At 48.5% G+C, this 19,256-nt stretch overlaps 1 protein-coding gene across 1 annotated transcript; it reads right to left on the bottom strand.

The window, feature by feature from the left end:
- Nucleotides 1–3,898: 3,898 nt before the first annotated feature.
- LOC119943570 (zinc finger protein 436-like) lies at nt 3,899–10,811 on the bottom strand. The gene is made up of 4 exons (XM_038764641.1): nt 10,780–10,811; nt 9,810–9,956; nt 7,961–8,074; nt 3,899–5,063 (listed from the first exon to the last, which is right to left on the bottom strand). The coding sequence occupies exons 1-4, from the start codon at nt 10,805–10,807 to the stop codon at nt 4,063–4,065; spliced, it is 1,290 nt and encodes a 429-aa protein (XP_038620569.1). The 5' UTR covers nt 10,808–10,811; the 3' UTR covers nt 3,899–4,062.
- Between the last annotated feature and the right edge of the window lie 8,445 nt (nt 10,812–19,256).

Genomic DNA, 19,256 nt, shown 5'->3' with positions numbered 1-19,256 from the left:
ATCAACACTCTCACAGAAACCGTTCGGAGTCTTCTCCTCAAAAGTACGCCACAGGACAATAAGATGCAGGGAGATCAACTGAAGCAGCAAAGATGAGTTTGACCTTGGATAAGCCACTTAACTTCTCTTGCTCAGTTCCCTCATCTGTAAAATGGAGATGAAATGCCCGTTTTCCCCTTCCACCCTCCCTCATCCGTGAGCCCATGTTGGATAGGGACTGTGTCCGACCTGATTATCTTGTACCTAACACAATGGTTAGTACAATGCTTGGCACGTAGAAGCACTTATATACCGCAATAACTATTATGTATTTTCCCCTGCTAGAGCAGGAGTAGCGTTCTCATCCTCGCCACAGCTATTGGTTTGGTCCTACCCTGGGGACCAAAACCCCCCAACAACCTCACCATCCAGCCCTCCCCCACTACCCACAGATGCCAGTCTGAGGGGTCTTCCCTTTGCAGGTCTCTGACTTCTTTTCCAAAAAAATCTGTCCTCTCATCAGAACCCATAGGTGTTGTTCCCACACCCTGGTTTTGCTATAATGCCTTGCACTTACATATTGGTTCATTCATTCATTCAATCGTATTAATTGAGTGCTCACTGGGTGCAGAGCCCTGTACTAAGCGCTTGGGAAGTACAAGTTGGCAACATATAGAGACGGTCCCTACCCAAAAGCGGGCTCACAGTCTAGAAGACTGGTTCTAAAATTGGTTCTAAGATTGGTTCTAAAATCTACATGAACAAGATAACACTTTTAAACTCACTCGGGGCCCCTGTTCCGCTTGTCAAGAGTGTGGGCTGTGGGGGAATTTAGCAGGAAGGTGAATTCTGTCCTCCTCCAGTCACCAGATCCAGAAGCCAGGTGCACTGGATTTTAGGTCCCTCCCATCCCCATCCTCCCCCCTCCAATCACAATTCAAGATTTCAAGCCTGGAGTGGCAGCGACCTCACAGGAGCCAGAAGGTCATCTAATCCCAGTACTGCTACTTGTCGGCTGTGTGTCCTTGGGCGAGTCACTTCACTGCTCTGGGCCTCAGTGACCTCATCTGTAAAATGGGGATTAAAATTGTCAGCCCCCCATGGGACAACCTGATCACCTTGTAACCTCCCCAGCGCTTAGAACAGTGCTTTGCACATAGTAAGCGTTTAACAAATACCATCATTATATTATCTGTCAAATGGGGATTGAGACTGTAAGCCCCACGTGGTACAAGGATTGTGTCCAACCCAATTTGCTTGTATCCACCCCAGTGCTTAGTACAATGCCTAGAACACAATAAGCACTTAAATACCACAATTATTATCATTAATAAATAAAACGGGCCCAGTCTAGTGTTGAGAGGCAACAGAGAAAAAGAAAATCCCAGGGCTTTCCTCCAGGCCAGTTAGTGACCCCGGCAGTGGCCTCTACATCTGACCACAGCTCCAACTTTGAAGGGCATGAGAGGATCAGATTCTGGCAAGCAGCCTCTTACCTCCATCACTTGGGAAGACCAGGGCACACAAAAATGTCGATATCAAATCCCCTGACGGAGCCATTGAGTTAGCAGGGTAGACACTTTGTGTTGTGTTAAGAGGCAAGGTTGAGGAAAGACTGCTGGGAAACTATGCTGGTGGCTGACAGGTACCTGAGTGAGATGGAAATAGAGGACTCAAGTGGTTGGTGACAGCTAAAATCAACAAGGAATTAAAACTCCTCTTTGCAGTGCTTAGAACAGTACTGGGCACTGAGTAAGCGCTCAACAAATACCATCATCATCATCACTACTAACCCTAAAGGGGTTAATGACACACCCTACCAGTCTTACCTAAATCCCCAACACTGACGGATGAGATTTGTCCATATTTATTCTATTTATTTTATTTTGTTAATGTTTTGTTTTGTTGTCTGTCTCCCCCTTCTAGACTGTGAGCCCGCTGTTGGGTAGGTAGGGACCGTCTCTACGTGTTGCCGATTTGTACTTCCCAAGCGCTTAGTACAGTGCTCTGCACACAGTAAGCGCTCAATAAATACGAACGAGTGAATGAACTCATTCCCATTAATCGTGGAACACACTGCCAACCCACAATGACCTGAAGGGGAAAGGAACCTAAAACAATCCAGATACACTAGAGCTCTGAAAGGTCATCTGGATTAGGCTCCACCAGAGAAGTTCTTCCAGGGCAAAACCATACCTCAGTGGCTCCAGACAATGATCACCACCCTCCGTACTAACTAGAGTATCTCACCGTTGTGGGTGCCTTCTTCAAAAACAGGACAGCTACGGAGTTCGAGGACCTATTTTAGGCAGACAATGGCACTAGGCACCGACTTAGGACTCCAAATTCAGTAGCCAAACACCGGGGAGTTTATTGGACGACCACGGGCCGGATGGAGGACTCACTTGGCCACAATCCGCCCCAAATTGTGAGGGCAGAGACAAGGTGTATTCCCCCAGGGTGTTCAGGAGAGGTAGTTCTCCACCACTAAGTCAGGATCGGCTTTCCCGGCCTCTCGGGTTTTCCAGTTCGGATGGTACCACAAAACACCCAGTTTTAACTCCCTACCTCCTGCTATCCGTCTGTCTCCTTTTGTGGCCTTGGTTCCAGCCCAGCTCAAGAGATTTCCATCAAGACCAGGCAACAAGGAGTCCTTGTCCCGGTGGTTGGGAAAATGGGGCCCATGTCAGTGAAGGGCATGGGGCAGCCCTGCCTTTAAACCACACATCCAAACATCCCCTCAACAGCCGCAGCTACTGCAGCCTGGGCTGACAAATGAGTGATTCTCTTCCATGGTTGGCCACCCTTGGAGTCGGGACAGGGACAGAGATCCGAACTTGGAATCTCCGCTATCACCGAGGGGAGCCTGGCTGAATTCCATTAGCTATACACCCCATTCGCTGGGCATTACTGTAGCCCCTGGCTTTCTTGTTCTTGTTGGGTAGGGACTGTCTCTATATGTTGTCAACTTGTACTTCCCAAGTGCTTAGTACAGTGCTCTGCACACAGTGAGTGCTCAATAAATCCAATTGATTGATTGATCTGACTGGACAGGTGGCTGACAGGTACCTGAGTGAGATGAAATAGAGGACTCAAGTGGTTGGTGACAGCTAAAAACAACAAGGAATTCAAACTCCTCCCTGCAGTGCTTGGAACAGTGCTTGGCACTGAGTAAGCGCTTAACAAATACCATCATCATCGCTACTAACCCTAAAGGGGTTATGACACATCCTACCAGTCTTACCTAAATCCCCAACACTGCGGGATGAGATTTGTACATATTAATTCTATTTATTTTATTTTGTGAATATGTTTTCTTTTGTTGTCTGTCTCCCCCTTCTAGACTGTGAGCCCGCTGTTGGGTAGGGACCGTCTCTATATGTTGCCAACTTGTACTTCCCAAGCGCTCTGCATACAGTAAGCGCTCAATAAATATGATTGAACGAATGAATGAGAGATAATGAAGATTTAAGATCTTTCCAGGAGTTTGCACGCACAATGGGTTCCTGGGGCTTTGACAGCCAGCCTTGAATTCTTGGAAACTGGAAACCCGGGCAGGAGCTGTTTGGGTTCCCTCTCACTGCAGTCTGCTGAGAACCTCAGCCTTTATGGCTCTAAGACCGTGAATAAGTCACTAAGGGAATTCCGTGCTTTGGTCTTATACCTTGAGGACGGAAGTGACTTTCCCAACCCCGATGATGTGCAAAACGGTGGCTTAGTCAATGTTTCTGGCCGGGAGATTTGGAGGGGGCGGGGGAAGTGTTCTCGTGAGGGAAAGAAAGGATTGTGTTTAGTGACCAGGCTTCATTTGGCAATTCACACTGTCCTTTTCCCCCAATATTTGGCATACATATATATGTATGTATATATATATACACATACACATACACACACACACACACACACACACACACACACACACACACACACACACACACACACACAGCTTTTTTCCTCCAGTATATGGCTGAGGCCATGCCTTGCTGCATTATAGGAATGATCCCTTGATGCCTTCATTTCCTCCTGCACACGGGCCACGGCCGGGCCAGACACTAGACAGATGGGACACGAGACGAATCTCTGTTATGACCGTGAGGCGGGGAGCGGCCTGGGTCCTTCTACGTCTGAGAGCGACCTCGGAAGCCCAGGTCCCACTGGGGACCCCCTTCCAGAAAGAGCCTTCCCTAACCTGTGTGTCTCAATGTGATCGGCAACCTCGGCTCTCTGGCCAAAGCCATCCCCACACTCGGGACACTTATAGGGCTTTTCGGCGGCATGAAGTCTCCGGTGCCTCAGGAGATTGGAGCTGAGGCTAAAATTTTTACCACACTGAGGACATTTATAGGGCTTCTTGCCAGTGTGCGTTCGCCGATGCTTCATCAGGTCCGAACGTTGGATGAAGCTCTTCTCACAGTCGCAACATTTATAGGGCTTCTCTCCCGTGTGGGTCCTCTGGTGTTCAATAAGTGTGGTGTTATGAGTAAAGCTCTTGCCACACTGGGAACATTTATAAGGCTTCTCCCCTGTGTGAATTCGCCGGTGGGTGAGCAGGGACGAGTTCACGGTGAACCGTTTCCCACATTCGGTACACGTGTAGGGTTTCTCGCCTCTGTGGGTTTTCTTGTGGCGAATGAGGTTGGAGTTCTCGCTGAAGTTTTTCCCGCACTCGGGACACTTGTAGGGTTTTTCTCCGGTGTGGGTTCTCAGATGCTGAATGTACAAGTAGCTGTAACTGAACCGTTTCCCGCAATCCACACACTTGTAGAGTTTCTCTCCCGAGTGGATCTTCTGATGCTTTGTGAGGTTGGACCACTGGGTGAAAGTTTTCCCGCACTCGCCACATATGTAGGCTTTCTCCTCGACGCTGGCTTTATTGGGGTGTATGGAGAGCTTCCCTAGGCCCCAGGTCTGGGGAGTGGGGGTCTTCTGCCGCTTTCCCTTCTGCTTTTCCAATCTGCCCTGACTCCTGTGGGCTTTGCCCTGCTCGAGATTCCACGGGTGGCTTCCTCTGGACCTCTCTGTGGGCATCTCTTGAGGTTTCTCGTCCACCACGCCTTTCTCCTCTGTATTTTCCCTCCCGTATCCTCCGGAAAAAAAAGAAGGGTGGGAAAAAGAATGAAACAGACAAGTGGGAGAGGAATGAAATCCTAACCCCCAGTAAACTCTGATGGCTCGCTACCCCCTTATAACTAGAGTAACCAACAGGGAGTTTTAGACTTCTATCAGAACTGCAGCTCCTAAATCCCCAGGGAATCAACTGTGAGAGAAAACAGGCAGGTCAGTTGCACGTTACCGGATCAATACATGCAGTCTTTTGTAACCTTCTTTATAATAATAATAATAATATTTATTAAGTGCTTACTATGTGCAAAGCACTGTTCTAAGCACTGGGGAAGTTCAAGGTGATCAGGTTGTCCCACGGGGGGCTCACAGTCTTCACACCCACTTTACAGATAAGGGAACTGAGGCCCAGAGAAGTGAAATGACTTGCCCAAAGTCACACAGCTGACAAGTGGCAGAGGCGAGATTTGAACCCATGACCTCTGACTCCAAACCCCGGGTGCTTTCCACTGAGCCACGCTGCTTCTCTACCTGGCCATAAAGAGGAACAAGTTAAGCCCAGCATTCGGGGACTTGGTCTACAGTTCCTCTGCGATGTTGCCGCATCTCTTCATGTTTTTCGTTTGCTTCACCTCTCCTTATTCATTCAATTGTATTTATTGAGTGCTTACTGTGTACAGAGCATTGTACTAAGCGCTTGGTATGATACATTATATTATATTATATTGTATTATACTATATTATATTATATATTATATTCACCGTATCCCACATGCTAATAGTAATAATAATACTAATCGTATTTGTTAAGCGCTTTCTATGTTCCAAGAAATGATCTAACTGCTCGGGGAGATATAAGCTAATCAGATTGAATACAGTCCCTGACCCATGTGGGGCTCACAGTCTTAATCCCCATTTTACAGATGAGGTAACTGAGGCCCGGAGAAGTGAAGTGACTTGCCAGTTCCTCTGCGATGTTGCCGCATCTCTTCTTGTTTCTTCATTTGCTTCACCTCTCCTTATTCATTCAATTGTATTTATTGAGTGCTTACTGTGTACAGAGCACTGTACTAAGCGCTTGGTATGATTATTATATCATATCATATTATATATTACATTATATTATATTATATTATATTATATTATAATATTATATTCACCATATCCCATATGCTAATAGTAATAATAATACTAATCATATTTGTTAAGCGCTTTCTATGTGCCAAGAAATGTTCTAAGCGCTGGGGGAGATACAAGCTAATCAGATTGAATATAGTTCCTGTCCACTTGGGGCTCACAGTCTTAATCCCCATTTTACAGATGAGGTAACTGAGGCCCGGAGAAGTGAAGTGCCTTGCCAGTTCCTCTGCGATGTTGCTGCATCTCTTCTTGTTTCTTTGATTGCTTCACCTCTGCTTATTCATTCAATTGTATTTATTGAGTGCTTACTGTGTACAGAGCACTGTACTAAGCACTTGCTATGTTATATTATATATTATATCATATCATATCATATCATATTATATTATATTATATTATATTCGCCATGTCCCACATGCTAATAGTAATAATAATACTAATCGTATTTGTTAAGCGCTTTCTATGTGCCAAGGAACGTTCTAAGCGCTGGGGGAGATAGAAGCTAATCAGGTTGAATACAGTTCCTGTCCACTTGGGGCTCACAGTCTTAATCCCCATTTTACAGATGAGGTAACTGAGGCCCGGAGAAGTGAAGTGACTTGCCCAAGGTCACACAGCAGACAAGTGGCAGAGCCAGGATTGGAACCCATGAACCTTTGACTCCCAGACTGGTGCTCTATCCACTAGGCCATGTTGCTTCTAACACTTTGGTTTGCCCCTGGTCTGTTGATTTTGGATTTCCTACTTGCCCCTTGGGTCTGGAAACCGGATGGCCTAGGGGGAAGATGGGGGGGACTGGGAGTCAGGACACCTGGGTTCAAGGGTCAGCTCCATCACTGGCCTAATGGGTGACCTTGGGTAAGGCACTGAACTTGTACTTCCCAAGCGCTTAGGGCAGCGCTCTGCACACAGTAAGCGCTCAATAAATACGACTGAATGAATGAAATGAATCATCATCATCATCATCAATCGTATTTATTGAGCGCTTACTATGTGCAGAGCACTGTACTAAGCGCTTGGGAAGTACAAATTGGCAACATATAGAGACAGTCCCTACCCAACAGTGGGCTCACAGTCTAAAAGGGGGAGACAGAGAACAAAACCAAACATACTAACAAAATAAAATAAATAGAATAGATATGTACAAGTAAAATAAATAAATAAATAAATAAATAGAGTAATAAATACGTACAAACATATATACATATATACAGGTGCTGTGGGGAAGGGAAGGAGGTAAGATGGGGGGGATGGAGAGGGGGACGAGGGGGAGAGGAAGGAAGGGGCTAAGTCTGGGAAGGCCTCCTGGAGGAGGTGACCTCTCAGCAAGGCCTTGAAGGGAGGAAGAGAGCTAGCTTGGCGGATGGGCAGAGGGAGGGCATTCCAGGCCCGGGGCATGACGTGGGCCGGGGGTCGACGGCGGGACAGGCGAGAACGAGGTACGGTGAGGAGATTAGCGGCAGAGGAGCGGAGGGTGCGGGCTGTGCTGGAGAAGGAGAGAAGGGAGGTGAGGTAGGAGGGGGCGAGGTGATGGACAGCCTTTATGCCCTAGTTTCCTCATCTGTAAAAAAGGGATCAAATACCGTTCGCCCTTAGGAGAGGACAATACCCTAGATTTGGTAGACACCATCCCTTCCCTAGGGGAGCTAGCAGAGTGGAACTGAGAGACACGGTGCCTTGAAGTGACAGGCCACACAGACAAGATGACACGCAGTGACCACACTGGCTACTAGAAGAGGTGACAACTGAGGCCTGAGCTAGATTTTCCCAAGTTCCTCACCTAGAGAAAAGCCTTCCAGCATTTCCTGTTCTCCAATACTGAGGTAATCTTTACTCCAGGGTTCTTCCCCTTGCTCCAGCCGAGAAATCACCTCCGGTTTGAGAACAGGAAGACCTGTCAAAAAGGAGAACAGAGCATTTACCCGAAACGGACTGACAGCATACTGGTGTTACCTGGTTACAAGATGGCCTCGATCCCCTGCCCTTTTTCTGGCTGGGAACAAATGTGGGGCACAAACAAAGATCGCCAATAATCAGTCACCCCGGGAGCAGTGAGCGCCATTTGACAGTAAGAGTAAGAGTGAGGATGGGAGAGGCTGCTTTCGGGGAACCACCGTTCCAGAGAAAACCCCTGAGATGTGACTTGATTGTTACTATTTTTAAATGGTATTTGTTAAGCGCTTTCTCTGTGTCAGGCACTGTCCTAAACGCTGGGTAAAATACAAGCTCATCAGGTTGGACACAGTCCACGTCCCACTGGGGCTCACAGCCTTAATCCCCGTTTTACAGATGAGGGAACTGAGGCAAAGAGAAGGTCGGTGACTTGCCCAAGGCCACATAGCAGAAAGGTGGTCGACCTGGGATTAGAACCCAAGTCCTTCTGAGTCCCAGGCCCGTACTAAGTGCTGGGGTGGATGCAAGCTAATCAGATTGGACACAGACCATGTCGCACATAGGGCTCACAGTCTTAATCCCATTTTACAAATGAAGTAACTGAGGTCCAGAGAAGTGAAGTGATTTGCCCAAGGTCACACAACAGACATGTGACAGAGCCAGGATTAGAACCCAGGTCCTCTGACTCCCAGCCCCTTGCTCAAGGCAGCCACACTGCTGCTTCCAAGGGGAGACATGAAAGCCTCTAGGTGCAAGTGCAAATTACTTAAGAATCTCCCAACCCACGGAGATACTGGCTAGTTCCTCATAAGTACTGGAGAAGCAGCGTGGCTCAGTAGAAAGAGCCCTGGCTGCGGAGTCAGAGGTCATGGGTTCAAATCCCAGCCCCGCCACTTGTCAGCTGTGTGACTTTGGGCAAGTCACTTCACTTCTCTGTGCCTCAGTTATCTCATCTGTAAAATGGGGATTAGGACTGTTAGCCCCCCTTGGGACAACCTAATCACCTTGTAACCTCCCCAGCGCTTAGAACATTGCTTTGCACAGAGTAAGCGCTTAATAAATGCCATTATTATTATTATACTCTGGGTCTCAGTTACCTCATCTGTAAAATGGGGATGAAGACTGTGAGCACCCCGTGGGACAACCTGATCACCTTGTAACCTTCCCAGCGCTTAGAACAGCGCTTTGCACAGAGTAAGCGCTTAATAAATGTCATTATTATTATTATACTCTGGGTCTCAGTTCCCTCATCTGTAAAACGGGGATGAATATTGTGAGCCCCCCGCGGAACAACCTGATCACCTTGTAACCTCCCCAGAGCTTAGAACAGTGCTTTGCACATAGTAAGCACTTAATAACTGCCATCATTATTATTATTATTATTATTCTCCGGGCCTCAGTTACCTCATCTGTCAAATGGGGATGAATATTGTGAGCCCCCCGTGGGACAACCTGATCACCTTGTAACCTCCCCAGCGCTTAGAACGGTGCTTTGCACATAGTAAGCGCTTAATAACTGCCATCATTATTATTATTATTACTGGTCCCACCTGGCCTCTGAATCCATAGTCTGGCAAAAAAAGGTATCTGTTAAGCACTTACTGTGTGTTAAGCGCCTGCTTGCCAGAGGATCTAGGCTCCGCAAGGCCCCGCTGCCGCAAAGCATCCAGAGGCAATGAGAGGAAGTTCCTGAACCGATCTAGAGCCCCTTTGAACAGAGGAAGATGCTGTCTTACCCACAGACACCAGATTCCAATAGTTTTCTTGCATGACATCCCTGTACAGGGACCTCTGAGCCGAGCCCAGCCGCTCCCACTCCTCTTGGGACAAGTAAACAGCCACGTCTTCGAACGTCACTGCCATTTGTAGCGACAGCGGGAACCCTGGGGATCGGAAGAGAAAAGGGAACCAGGGAAACAGGTGGGCGGGGAGGAGGGAGAGTGTCATATGTGAGGAGTGGGGGGAGAAGAGAAGTCAGTCCATCAAGCAATCAGTTACGGTATTTATTGAGAGCTCACAGGGGGCAGAGCACTGTACTAAGTGCTTGGGAGATCGGAAGAGGGAAGACAGACAGAGGAGCAAAATGAGCAACTTACAGCCTGAGGGGCCAACTTTCCTTTGTGTTTGGGGGTGGAGGGGTGGCAGGGAAGTGGTCCAGCCTAGGAGGGGACGGGCTTCCAAGTGCCAGCAGACCGGCAAGCCATCATTTTCCATCTTTGGAAACTTGTAGGACTTGTCAGAGGCCTGCTTTGCATGAGACTGGGAATCCAGCTCCTAAGGCTGACAAGGTCGTCGTTCCCATGGAGTTGGCACCTCTGTTTACAGCAGCAGACTATGGCCAGGGGCTACAACCAGTCTGCCAAGTGATGCTGCCCAGCCCACCACTGGGCCCAGCATAAGCAAGAATATATATATGCTAGCGATGCACATGCAAACACCTGTCCACGTTTATAGGCATTATAAATTTGGGTGGACGAAAAAGTCTGCGGCCCTCCGTAGTTCAGCTCCCGTCCAAATAACTGCCCAGGTCGGCTGCCAAGGTAGGGTTTCACGTGTTTTGGGCATCACCTGATGGGGTTTCACGTGTGTGGGACACCACATGATAAGGCTCCCAAGCTCATCGCTGATTATTAGGGTAAAAAATGTGCAACTGATATGGCGGGGGAGGGGGGACATGTGGGTGGATGGATGGCCGGACCCACCCACCTGCTGCTTTGCCCTGCTCACTGCTCATGCTGCCACCACAGTCTCCTCCTCCTCTGCTTTGTGGATAGTGTACAGGGCTGGGACTCAGTTCATGGGTTCTAATCCCAGCTCCATCACGTCTGCTGTGTGACCTTGAGCAAGTCACTTTGCTTCTCTGGGACTCAGTTACCTCATCTGTAAAGCAGGGATTGGGGGGTGAGTCCCTTGTGGGACAGGGACCGTGTCCAACCTAAATACCCTGTATCTACCCCAGCACTTGGCACATATTAAGCACTTAATAAGTCCTCTCCTCCTCCCTCTTCTTCTTCTCCTCCCCTTCCTCCTCCTCTCACTCCTCTTCTTTTCCTCTCCTCTCTCTTCCTCCTGTCATTTCTCTCTTCTCCTCCTCCAAAATTCCTCTTCCTCCTCTCCTCTCTCTTCTCCTCCTTTTCCTCTCTTCCTCTTCTCTTTCTCCTCCTCATCCACTATTCCTCTCTCTTCTCCTCTTCTTCTCCCCTCTCCTCTTCTCCTTTTCTTCTCCTCCTCTCCTCTTCCCCTGCTCTTTTCCTCCTTCTCCTTCTTTCCTCCTCCTCCCCCCTTCTCCTCCTTCTCCTTCTTGCCTCCTCCTCTCTTCTCCTCCTTCTCCTTTCCTCCTCTGTTCTTCTTCTTTCCTCCTCTCTTCTCCTCCTTTCCTTCTCCTCTCCTCTCTTCTTCTCCTCCCTTCTCCATCTTCTTTCCTCCTCCTCTCTTCTCCTCCTCCTTCTTTCCTCCTCCTCTCCTCCCTTCTCCTTCTTTCCTCCTCCTCCTCTCTTCTTCTCCTCCTTTCCTCCTCCTCCTCTCCTCCTTAGCTCCTCCTCTTCTTCTCTCCTCTCCTCTCTCTCCTCCTCCTCCTCCTCTTCTTCTCTCCTCTCCTCTGGCTCCTCTTTTCCTCCTCCTCCTCTTCTTCTCTCCTCTCCTCCGGCTCCTCTTTTCCTCCTCCTCCTTCTTTCCTCCTCCTCCTCCCTTCTCCTCCTTCTTGCCTCCTCCTCTCTTCTTCTCCTTCTTTCCTCCTCTCTTCTCCTCCTTCTCCTCCTTTCCTTCTCCTCTCCTCTCTTCTTCTCCTCCCTTCTCCTTCTTTACTCCTCCTCTCTTCTCCTCCTCTTTCTTTCCTCCTCCTCTCCTCCCTTCTCCTCCCTTCTCCTCCTTTCCTCCTCCTCTCCTCCTTACCTCCTCCTCTTCTTCTCCTCTCCTCTCTCTTCTCCTCCTCTCCTCTCTCTTCTCCTCCTCCTCCTCTCTCCTTTCCTCCTCCTCCTGCCCTTTCCTCCTGCTCCTGCTGTCCTCCGGTCCCGGCCGGTCCCCGTGTGCCGTCCCTCGGCCACCGGACGGACGGACGGACAGACAGGCAGACGGACGGACAGGGGACGGACGGACAGAGGAAGGGATGGAGGGACGGAGGAAGGGATGGAGGGAGGTGCCGGCGGCCTGGGCCTGGGCCTGGGCGTGGAGGGAGGGATGGAGGGAGGGAGGGAAGAGGGCAGGAGGGCGGGCCGGCCGCCCATCGGGGGCGGAGCAGGAAGCGTCGTTGCCATCCGGCTCCCCCTTGGCCTGCTCCTTCCCTGTCCACCGGAGGCCTCACAGATCTCGCACGCTCCATCCACACTGTAACCCCCCCCCACCCCACCCCAAAACAAACCCACTTACTACTAAATATCATAACAGTCATTTGGTCAGCAATCACTGGGCGCCAGGCACTGGCCTAAGCGCTGGCGGAGGGCGGGATCCAAGCTAACCCGGTTGGACCCAATCCCCCCAGCCACGGCCGGGTTCACAATCTCCATCCCCATTTGACAGATGTCGTCACTGAGGTCCAGGGAAGTAGCACAGTGCTTCGCATATAGTGCTTAACAAAGCCCCCTCCTTCCTCTCCCCCTCCTCCCACAACACCTGTATATATGTATATATGTTTGTACGGATTTATTACTCTCTTTTATTTGTACATATTTATTTTATTTTGTTAATATGTTTGGTTTTGTCGTCTGTCTCCCCCTTCTAGACTGTGAGCCCACTGTTGGGTACGGACCGTCTCTGTATGTTGCCGATGTTGTACTACCCAAGCGCTTAGTACAGTGCTCTGCACACAGTAAGCGCTCAATCAATACGATTGAATGAATGAATGAATGAATACCATAATCATCACTAAAGTGTCAAGCGCTGAAGAAAGCCTGCAGGCCCACTGGGCAAAGGAGCCAGGCACGTTCAATCATATTTGTCAAGCACTTACTGTGGGCAGAGCGCTGGACTAATAATAATAATAATAATAATAATGGTGGCATTTGTTAAGCGCTTACTATGTGCCAAGCACCGTTCTAAGCGCTGGGAGGATACAAGGTGATCAGATTGGGGGGTGAGTCCCTTGTGGGACAGGGACTGTGTCCAACCTAATTACCCGGTATCTACCCCAGTGCTTGGCACATAATTAAGCACTTAATAAGTCCTCTCCTCTCTCTTCTTCTTCTCCTTCCCTTCCTCCTCTCACTCCTCTTCTCCTCTCCTCTTTCTCCTCCTCCTCCTCCTCTCCCTCCTCCTCCTCTTCTTTCGTTTATAATAATAATAATAATAATAATGATGATGGCATTTGTTAAGCTTGGCATATATTAAGCACTTAATAAGTCCTCTCCTCTCTCTTCTTCTCCTTCTCCTTCCCTTCCTCCTCTCACTCCTCTTCTCCTCTCCTCTCTCTCCTCCTCCTCCTCCTCTCCCTCCTCCTCCTCCTCTCCCTCCTCCTCCTCTTCTCTCATTTATAATAATGATAATAATAATAATAATGGCATTTGTTAAGCACTTACTATGGGCAAAGCACTGTTCTAACCGCTGGGGGGATACAGGGTGATCAGTTGTCCCACGTGGGGCTCACAGTCTTCACTCCCATTTTACAGATGAGGGAACTGAGGCTCAGAGAAGTTAAGTGATTTGCCCAAGGTCACACAGCAGGCATGTCGAAGCAGCGTGGCTCAGGAAGCAGCGTGGCTCAGTGGAAAGAGCCCGGGCTTTGGAATTAGAGGTCATGGGTTCAGCGCTCAATAAATACGATTGATGATGATGATGATGATCTTTGTGCAGAAACGCTCTGGGCGTGTCACTCCCCTCCTCAAATATCTCCAGTTGGTTGCCTCTCAACTTTTGCAAGAAGCAAAAACTCCTCACTCTTGGCTTCAAAGCTCTCCATCACCTTGCCTCCTCCTACCTCACCTCCCTTCTCAACTTCTACAGTCCAGCCCACATACTCCGTTCTTAAGAATAATAATAATAATAATAATAATAATAATAATAATAATGATGATGGTATTTGTTAAGCACTTACTATGTGCAAAGCACTGTTCTAAGCGCTGGGGAGGTTACAAGGTGATCAGGTTGTCCCTCGGGGGGCTCACAGTCTTAATCCCCATTTTACAGATGAGGTAACTGAGGCCCAGAGAAGTGAAGTGATTTGCCTAAAGTCACACAGCAGACAAGTGGCGGAGCCGCTCTTCTATAGTTCTATTTATTTTAATGCTAACGATGGCATTTATTAAGAGCTTACTATGTGCAAAGCACTGTACTAAGTGCTGGGGAGGTTGCAAGGTGATCAGGTTGTCCCATGGGGGGGCTCACAGTCTTTTAATCCCCGTTTTACAGATGAGGTAACCGAGGCCCAGAGAAGTGAAGTGACTTGCCCAAAGTCACCCAGCTGACGATTGGTGGAGCCGGAATTTGAACCCATGACCTCTGAATCCAAAGCCCAAGCTCTTTCCACTGCGCCACGCTGCTTCTCTTCTGCTTCTTCTAATGCTATTGATGTCTGTCTACCTGTTTTGTTGTCTGTCTCCCCCTCGTAGACTGTGAGCCCATTGTTGGGGAGGGATTGTCTCTGTTTTCAAATTGTACTTTCCGAGCGCCTAGTACAGTGCTCTGCACACAGTGAGCGCTCAATAAATACAATTGAATAAGTGAATGAGGACACCAGATTCTGTTTCTTGCATAACATCCCTGTACGGGACCCCAGGCCTGTAACAAACCCCCCCCCCCCCCACCCCAGAAGAGGAGGAAACTGAAGTACAAAGAAAACACTTGACTTGCCAAGAGTCCCAGGTGAGTAGTGAAGCTAGGATTAGAACCCAAGATCAATCAATCAATCAATCATATTTATTGAGCACTTACTGGGTGCAGAGCACTGTACTACGCGCTTGGGAAGTCCAAGTTGGCAACATATAGAGACGGGCCCTACCCAACAGTGGGTTCACAGTCTAGAAAGATTCCCAACTCCCAATCCCAACTCCCCTCACCCCTGCCGTCATCAGACTTTGAGCCCACTGTCGGGTAGGGACCGTCTCTATATGTTGCTAACTTGGACTTCCCAAGCTCTTAGTACAGTGCTCTGCACACAGTAAGCGCTCAATAAATACGATTGAATGAATGAATGAATCAGGGCCAGACTGGGCCGGACTGGGCCTGGCCTTCCCCTCCTCTCGGGCGATGCCGCGACACAGCGGGTCTCGGGGACCTGGGTTCTAATCCCCGCTCCTCCACTACCTGCTCTGTGACCTTGGAGAAGTCACTTCTCTCATCTACAAAATGGGGATTTGATTCCAGTTCTCCTTCTGACTTAGGCTGCAAACCCTATGAGGGACCGGATGATCTCTCTACCCCAGTGCCTATAATAAAATAATAATAACAATAATAATAATAATGTTGGCATTTATTAAGCGCTTACTATGTGCAAAGCATGTTCTAAGCACTGGGGAGGATACAAGGTGATCAGGTTGTCCCACGGGGGGCTCCCAGTCTTCATCCCCATTTTACAGATGAGGGAATTAAGGCCCAGAGAAGTGAAGTCACTTGCCCAAAGTCACACAGCTAATTGGCAGAGCTGGGATTTGAACCCGTGGCCTCTGACTCCAAAGCCTGTGCTCTTTCCACTGAGCCAAGCTGCTTCTCCACTTCTTTAATTTTTATTAATATTATTATTATGAGCATCTATTATGTGTACACCTGGGACCACCCACGCTTGGAGAAGTGGCGTGGCTTCTCAATAAATACGACTGAATGATACTCTCCCAAGCGCTTAGTACAGTGCTCTGCATACGGTAAATGTTCAATCAATACAATTGGATTGATTGATTGATTGATTGATTGATTGATATTGCTCCTTCATCTCCAGGAGAAAGCCTCCTCCCAGGCAGATGTCTGTCAGTCCTGGAAGAGAAGCAGTGTGGCTCAGTGGAAAGAGCCCGGGCTTAGGAGTCAGAGGTCGTGGGTTCTAATTCCGCTCCGCCGCTTGTCAACTGTGTGACTTTGGGCAAGTCACTTCAGTTCTCTGGGCCTCAGTTCCCTTATCTGTAAAATGGGGATGAAGACTGTGAGCCCCACGTGGGACAACCTGATCACCTTGTATCCCCCCCCCAGCGCTTAGAACAGTGCTTGGCACATAGTAAGTGCTTAACAAATGCCATCATTATTATTATTATGAGAAGCAGCGTGGCTGAGTGGAAAGAGCCCGGGCTTTGGAGTCAGAGCTCATGGGTTCAAATCCTGGCTCCACCACTTGTCAGCTGTGTGACTTTGGGCAAATCACTTCACTTCTTGGTGCCTCAGTTCGCTCATCTGTAAAATGGGGATGAAGACTGTGAGCCCCCCGTGTGACAACCTGATCACCTTGTAACCTCTCCAGCGCTTGGAACAGTGCTTTGCACATAGTAAGCACTTAATAAATGCTATCATTATTATTATTATTCTCTGGGACTCAGTTCCCTCATCTGTAAAATGGGGATGATGAAAACTATGAGCCCCTGGTGGGACAACCTGATCACCTTGTAACTTCCCCAGTGCTTAGAACAGGGCTTGGCACATAGTAAGTGCTTAACAAATACCAATATTATTATTAGTATTATTATTGTTATTATTAATAATCTGTAATAATGGGGATGAAGACTGTGAGCCCCCCGTGGGACAGCCTGATCACCTTGTATCCCCCCCAGCACTTAGAAAAGGGCTTGGCATATAGTAAGCGCTTAACAAATACCATTATTATTATTATTAGTAGTAGTAGTATGAGAAGCGGCTTGGCCCAGTGGAAAGAGCCACAATATTAATTAATAATAATAATTATTATTATTATTAGTAATAACAATAATAAAAGGGAAGTAACTGGTCCCACCCCTATCGTGCAGCTGCATTCTGATTGGCCACCACAGATTAGCCCCGCCCCTTAAGGGGCGTGGCCCGACGGCTGGCCCCGCCCACAAACCAGGCCCTCCCCTCGAGAGGGGGTGACCCGATCATTAATTTATTAATTAATTCATTCATTCAATAGTATTTATTGAGCGCTTACTGTGTGCACAGCACTGTACGCAGCGTTTGGAATGTCCAATTCGGCAACAGCACAGCACCCCACAACGAGCTCACAGTCTACAAGGCGGAGACGGACAACAAAACAAGTAGATGGGCATCATCAGCGCCTAGAACAGTGTTTTGCACATAGTAAGCGCTTAACAAATGCCATTATTATTATTATAGCGTCAAAATAGATAAATAGAATTATAGCTATTCATTTACTCATTAATAAAATAAATAGAGGGATAAATATGTACAGATCTACACAAGTGCTGCCGGGAGGGGAAGGGGGAAGGGCTGAGGGAGTGGGGGCGATGGGGGGGAGGAGGAGCAGAGACAAAAGGGGGGGGCTCAGCTGGGAAGGCCTCATTCATTCATTCGTATTTCATTCATTCATTCAATCATATTTATTATTAATAATAATAATGATAGCATTTATTAAGCTCTTACTATGTGCAAAGCACTGTTCTAAGAGCTGGAGAGGTTACAAGGTGATGAGGTTGTCCCACGGCGGGGGGTGGGGGGGGGGCTCACAGTCTTGAAACCTATTTTACAGATGAGGGAATGGAGGCCCAGAGAAGTTAAGTGACTTGCCCAAAGTCACACATCTGACTGGTGGTGGAGCTAGGATTTGAACCCATGACCTTTGACACCCAAGCCCGGGCTCTTTCCACTGAGCCACGCTGCTTCTCATTTATTGAGCGCTTACTGTGTGCAGAGGACTGTACTAAGCGCTTGGGAAGTACAAATTGGCAACATATAGAGACGGTCCCTACACAACAACGGGCTCACAGGCTAGAAGTATTTATTGAGCACTTACTGTGTGCAGAGCACTGGTCTAAGCGCTTGGGAAGTACAAGTTGGCAACACAGAGAGACGGTCCCTACCCAACAACGGTCTCACCGTCTAGAAGGGGGAGACAGATGACAAAACAAAACATGGAGACAGGTGTCAAAACCATTAGACTAAATAGAATTATAGCTATATGCACATCATTAATAAAATAAAGTAGTAAATATGTACAAGTAAAATAAATAGAGTAATCTGTCTGTACAAATAAATATACAGGTGCTGTGGGGAGGGGAAGGAGGTAGGGTGGTGGGGATGGGGAGGAGGAGAGGAAAAAGGGGGCTCAGTGTGGGAAGGCCTCCTGGAGGAGGTGAGCTCTCAGTAGGGCTTTGAAGGGAGGAAGAGAGCTAGCTTGGCCAATGTGCGGAGGGAGGGCATTCCAGGCCAGGGGGAGGACGTGGGCCGGGGGTCGATGATGGGACAGGTGAGAAAGAGGCCCAGTGAGGAGGTTAGCGGCGGCAGAGGAGCGGAGGGTGCGGGCTGGGCTGGAGAAGGACAGAAGGGAGGGGAGGTAGGAGGGGGCCAGGGGATGGACAGCCTTGAAGCCAAGAGCCAGGAGTTTCTGCTTGATGTGTAGGTTGACTGGTAGCCACTGGAGATTTTTGATGAGGGGAGTGACATGCCCAGAGCGTTTCTGTACAAAGATAATCCGGGCAGCAGCGTGAAGTATAGACTGAAGAGGGGAGAGACAGGAGGATGGGACATCAGAGAGGAGGCCTATGCGGTAGACTGTACCAAGGAGGTAGCGGTTTGGATGGAGAGGAAAGGGCGGATCTTGGCGATGTTGCGATTATTGACCTCACCCACAAACCAGCCCCTTCTCCTGAGAGGGTGTGGCCCCGCCCCCTCTCTTGCAAGGGATCTCAATAACAATAATAATTATGGAATTTGTTAAGCATTTACTACGTGCTAAGCACTGTTCTAAGCGCCGGGGTAGATACAGGGTACTCCGGGGGTCCCACGTGGGGCTCGTTCATTCATTCATTCATTCATTCATTCATTCATTCAATCGTGTTTATTGAACGCTTACTGTGTGCAGAGCACTGTACTAAGAGCTTGGGAAGTACAAATTGACTTTAATCCCTATTTTACAGGTGAGGTAACAGGCCCAGTGACGTGAAGCGACTTGCTTAAGGTCACAGTCACACAGCTGACAAGTGGCGGAGGCAGAATTAGAACCCATGTCCTCTGACTCCCAAACCCAAGCTCCTTCCACTAAGCCACGCTGCTTCTCTAATAATGATGGTATTTGTTAAGCGCTTACTATGTGCCAGGCACTGTATTAAGCGCTGGGGTGGATA

Source organism: Tachyglossus aculeatus, chromosome 22 (genome assembly GCF_015852505.1).
Source record: "Tachyglossus aculeatus isolate mTacAcu1 chromosome 22, mTacAcu1.pri, whole genome shotgun sequence".
Classification (NCBI taxonomy): Eukaryota; Metazoa; Chordata; class Mammalia; order Monotremata; family Tachyglossidae; genus Tachyglossus; species Tachyglossus aculeatus.
This window is presented reverse-complemented; position numbering and strand designations above follow the sequence as displayed.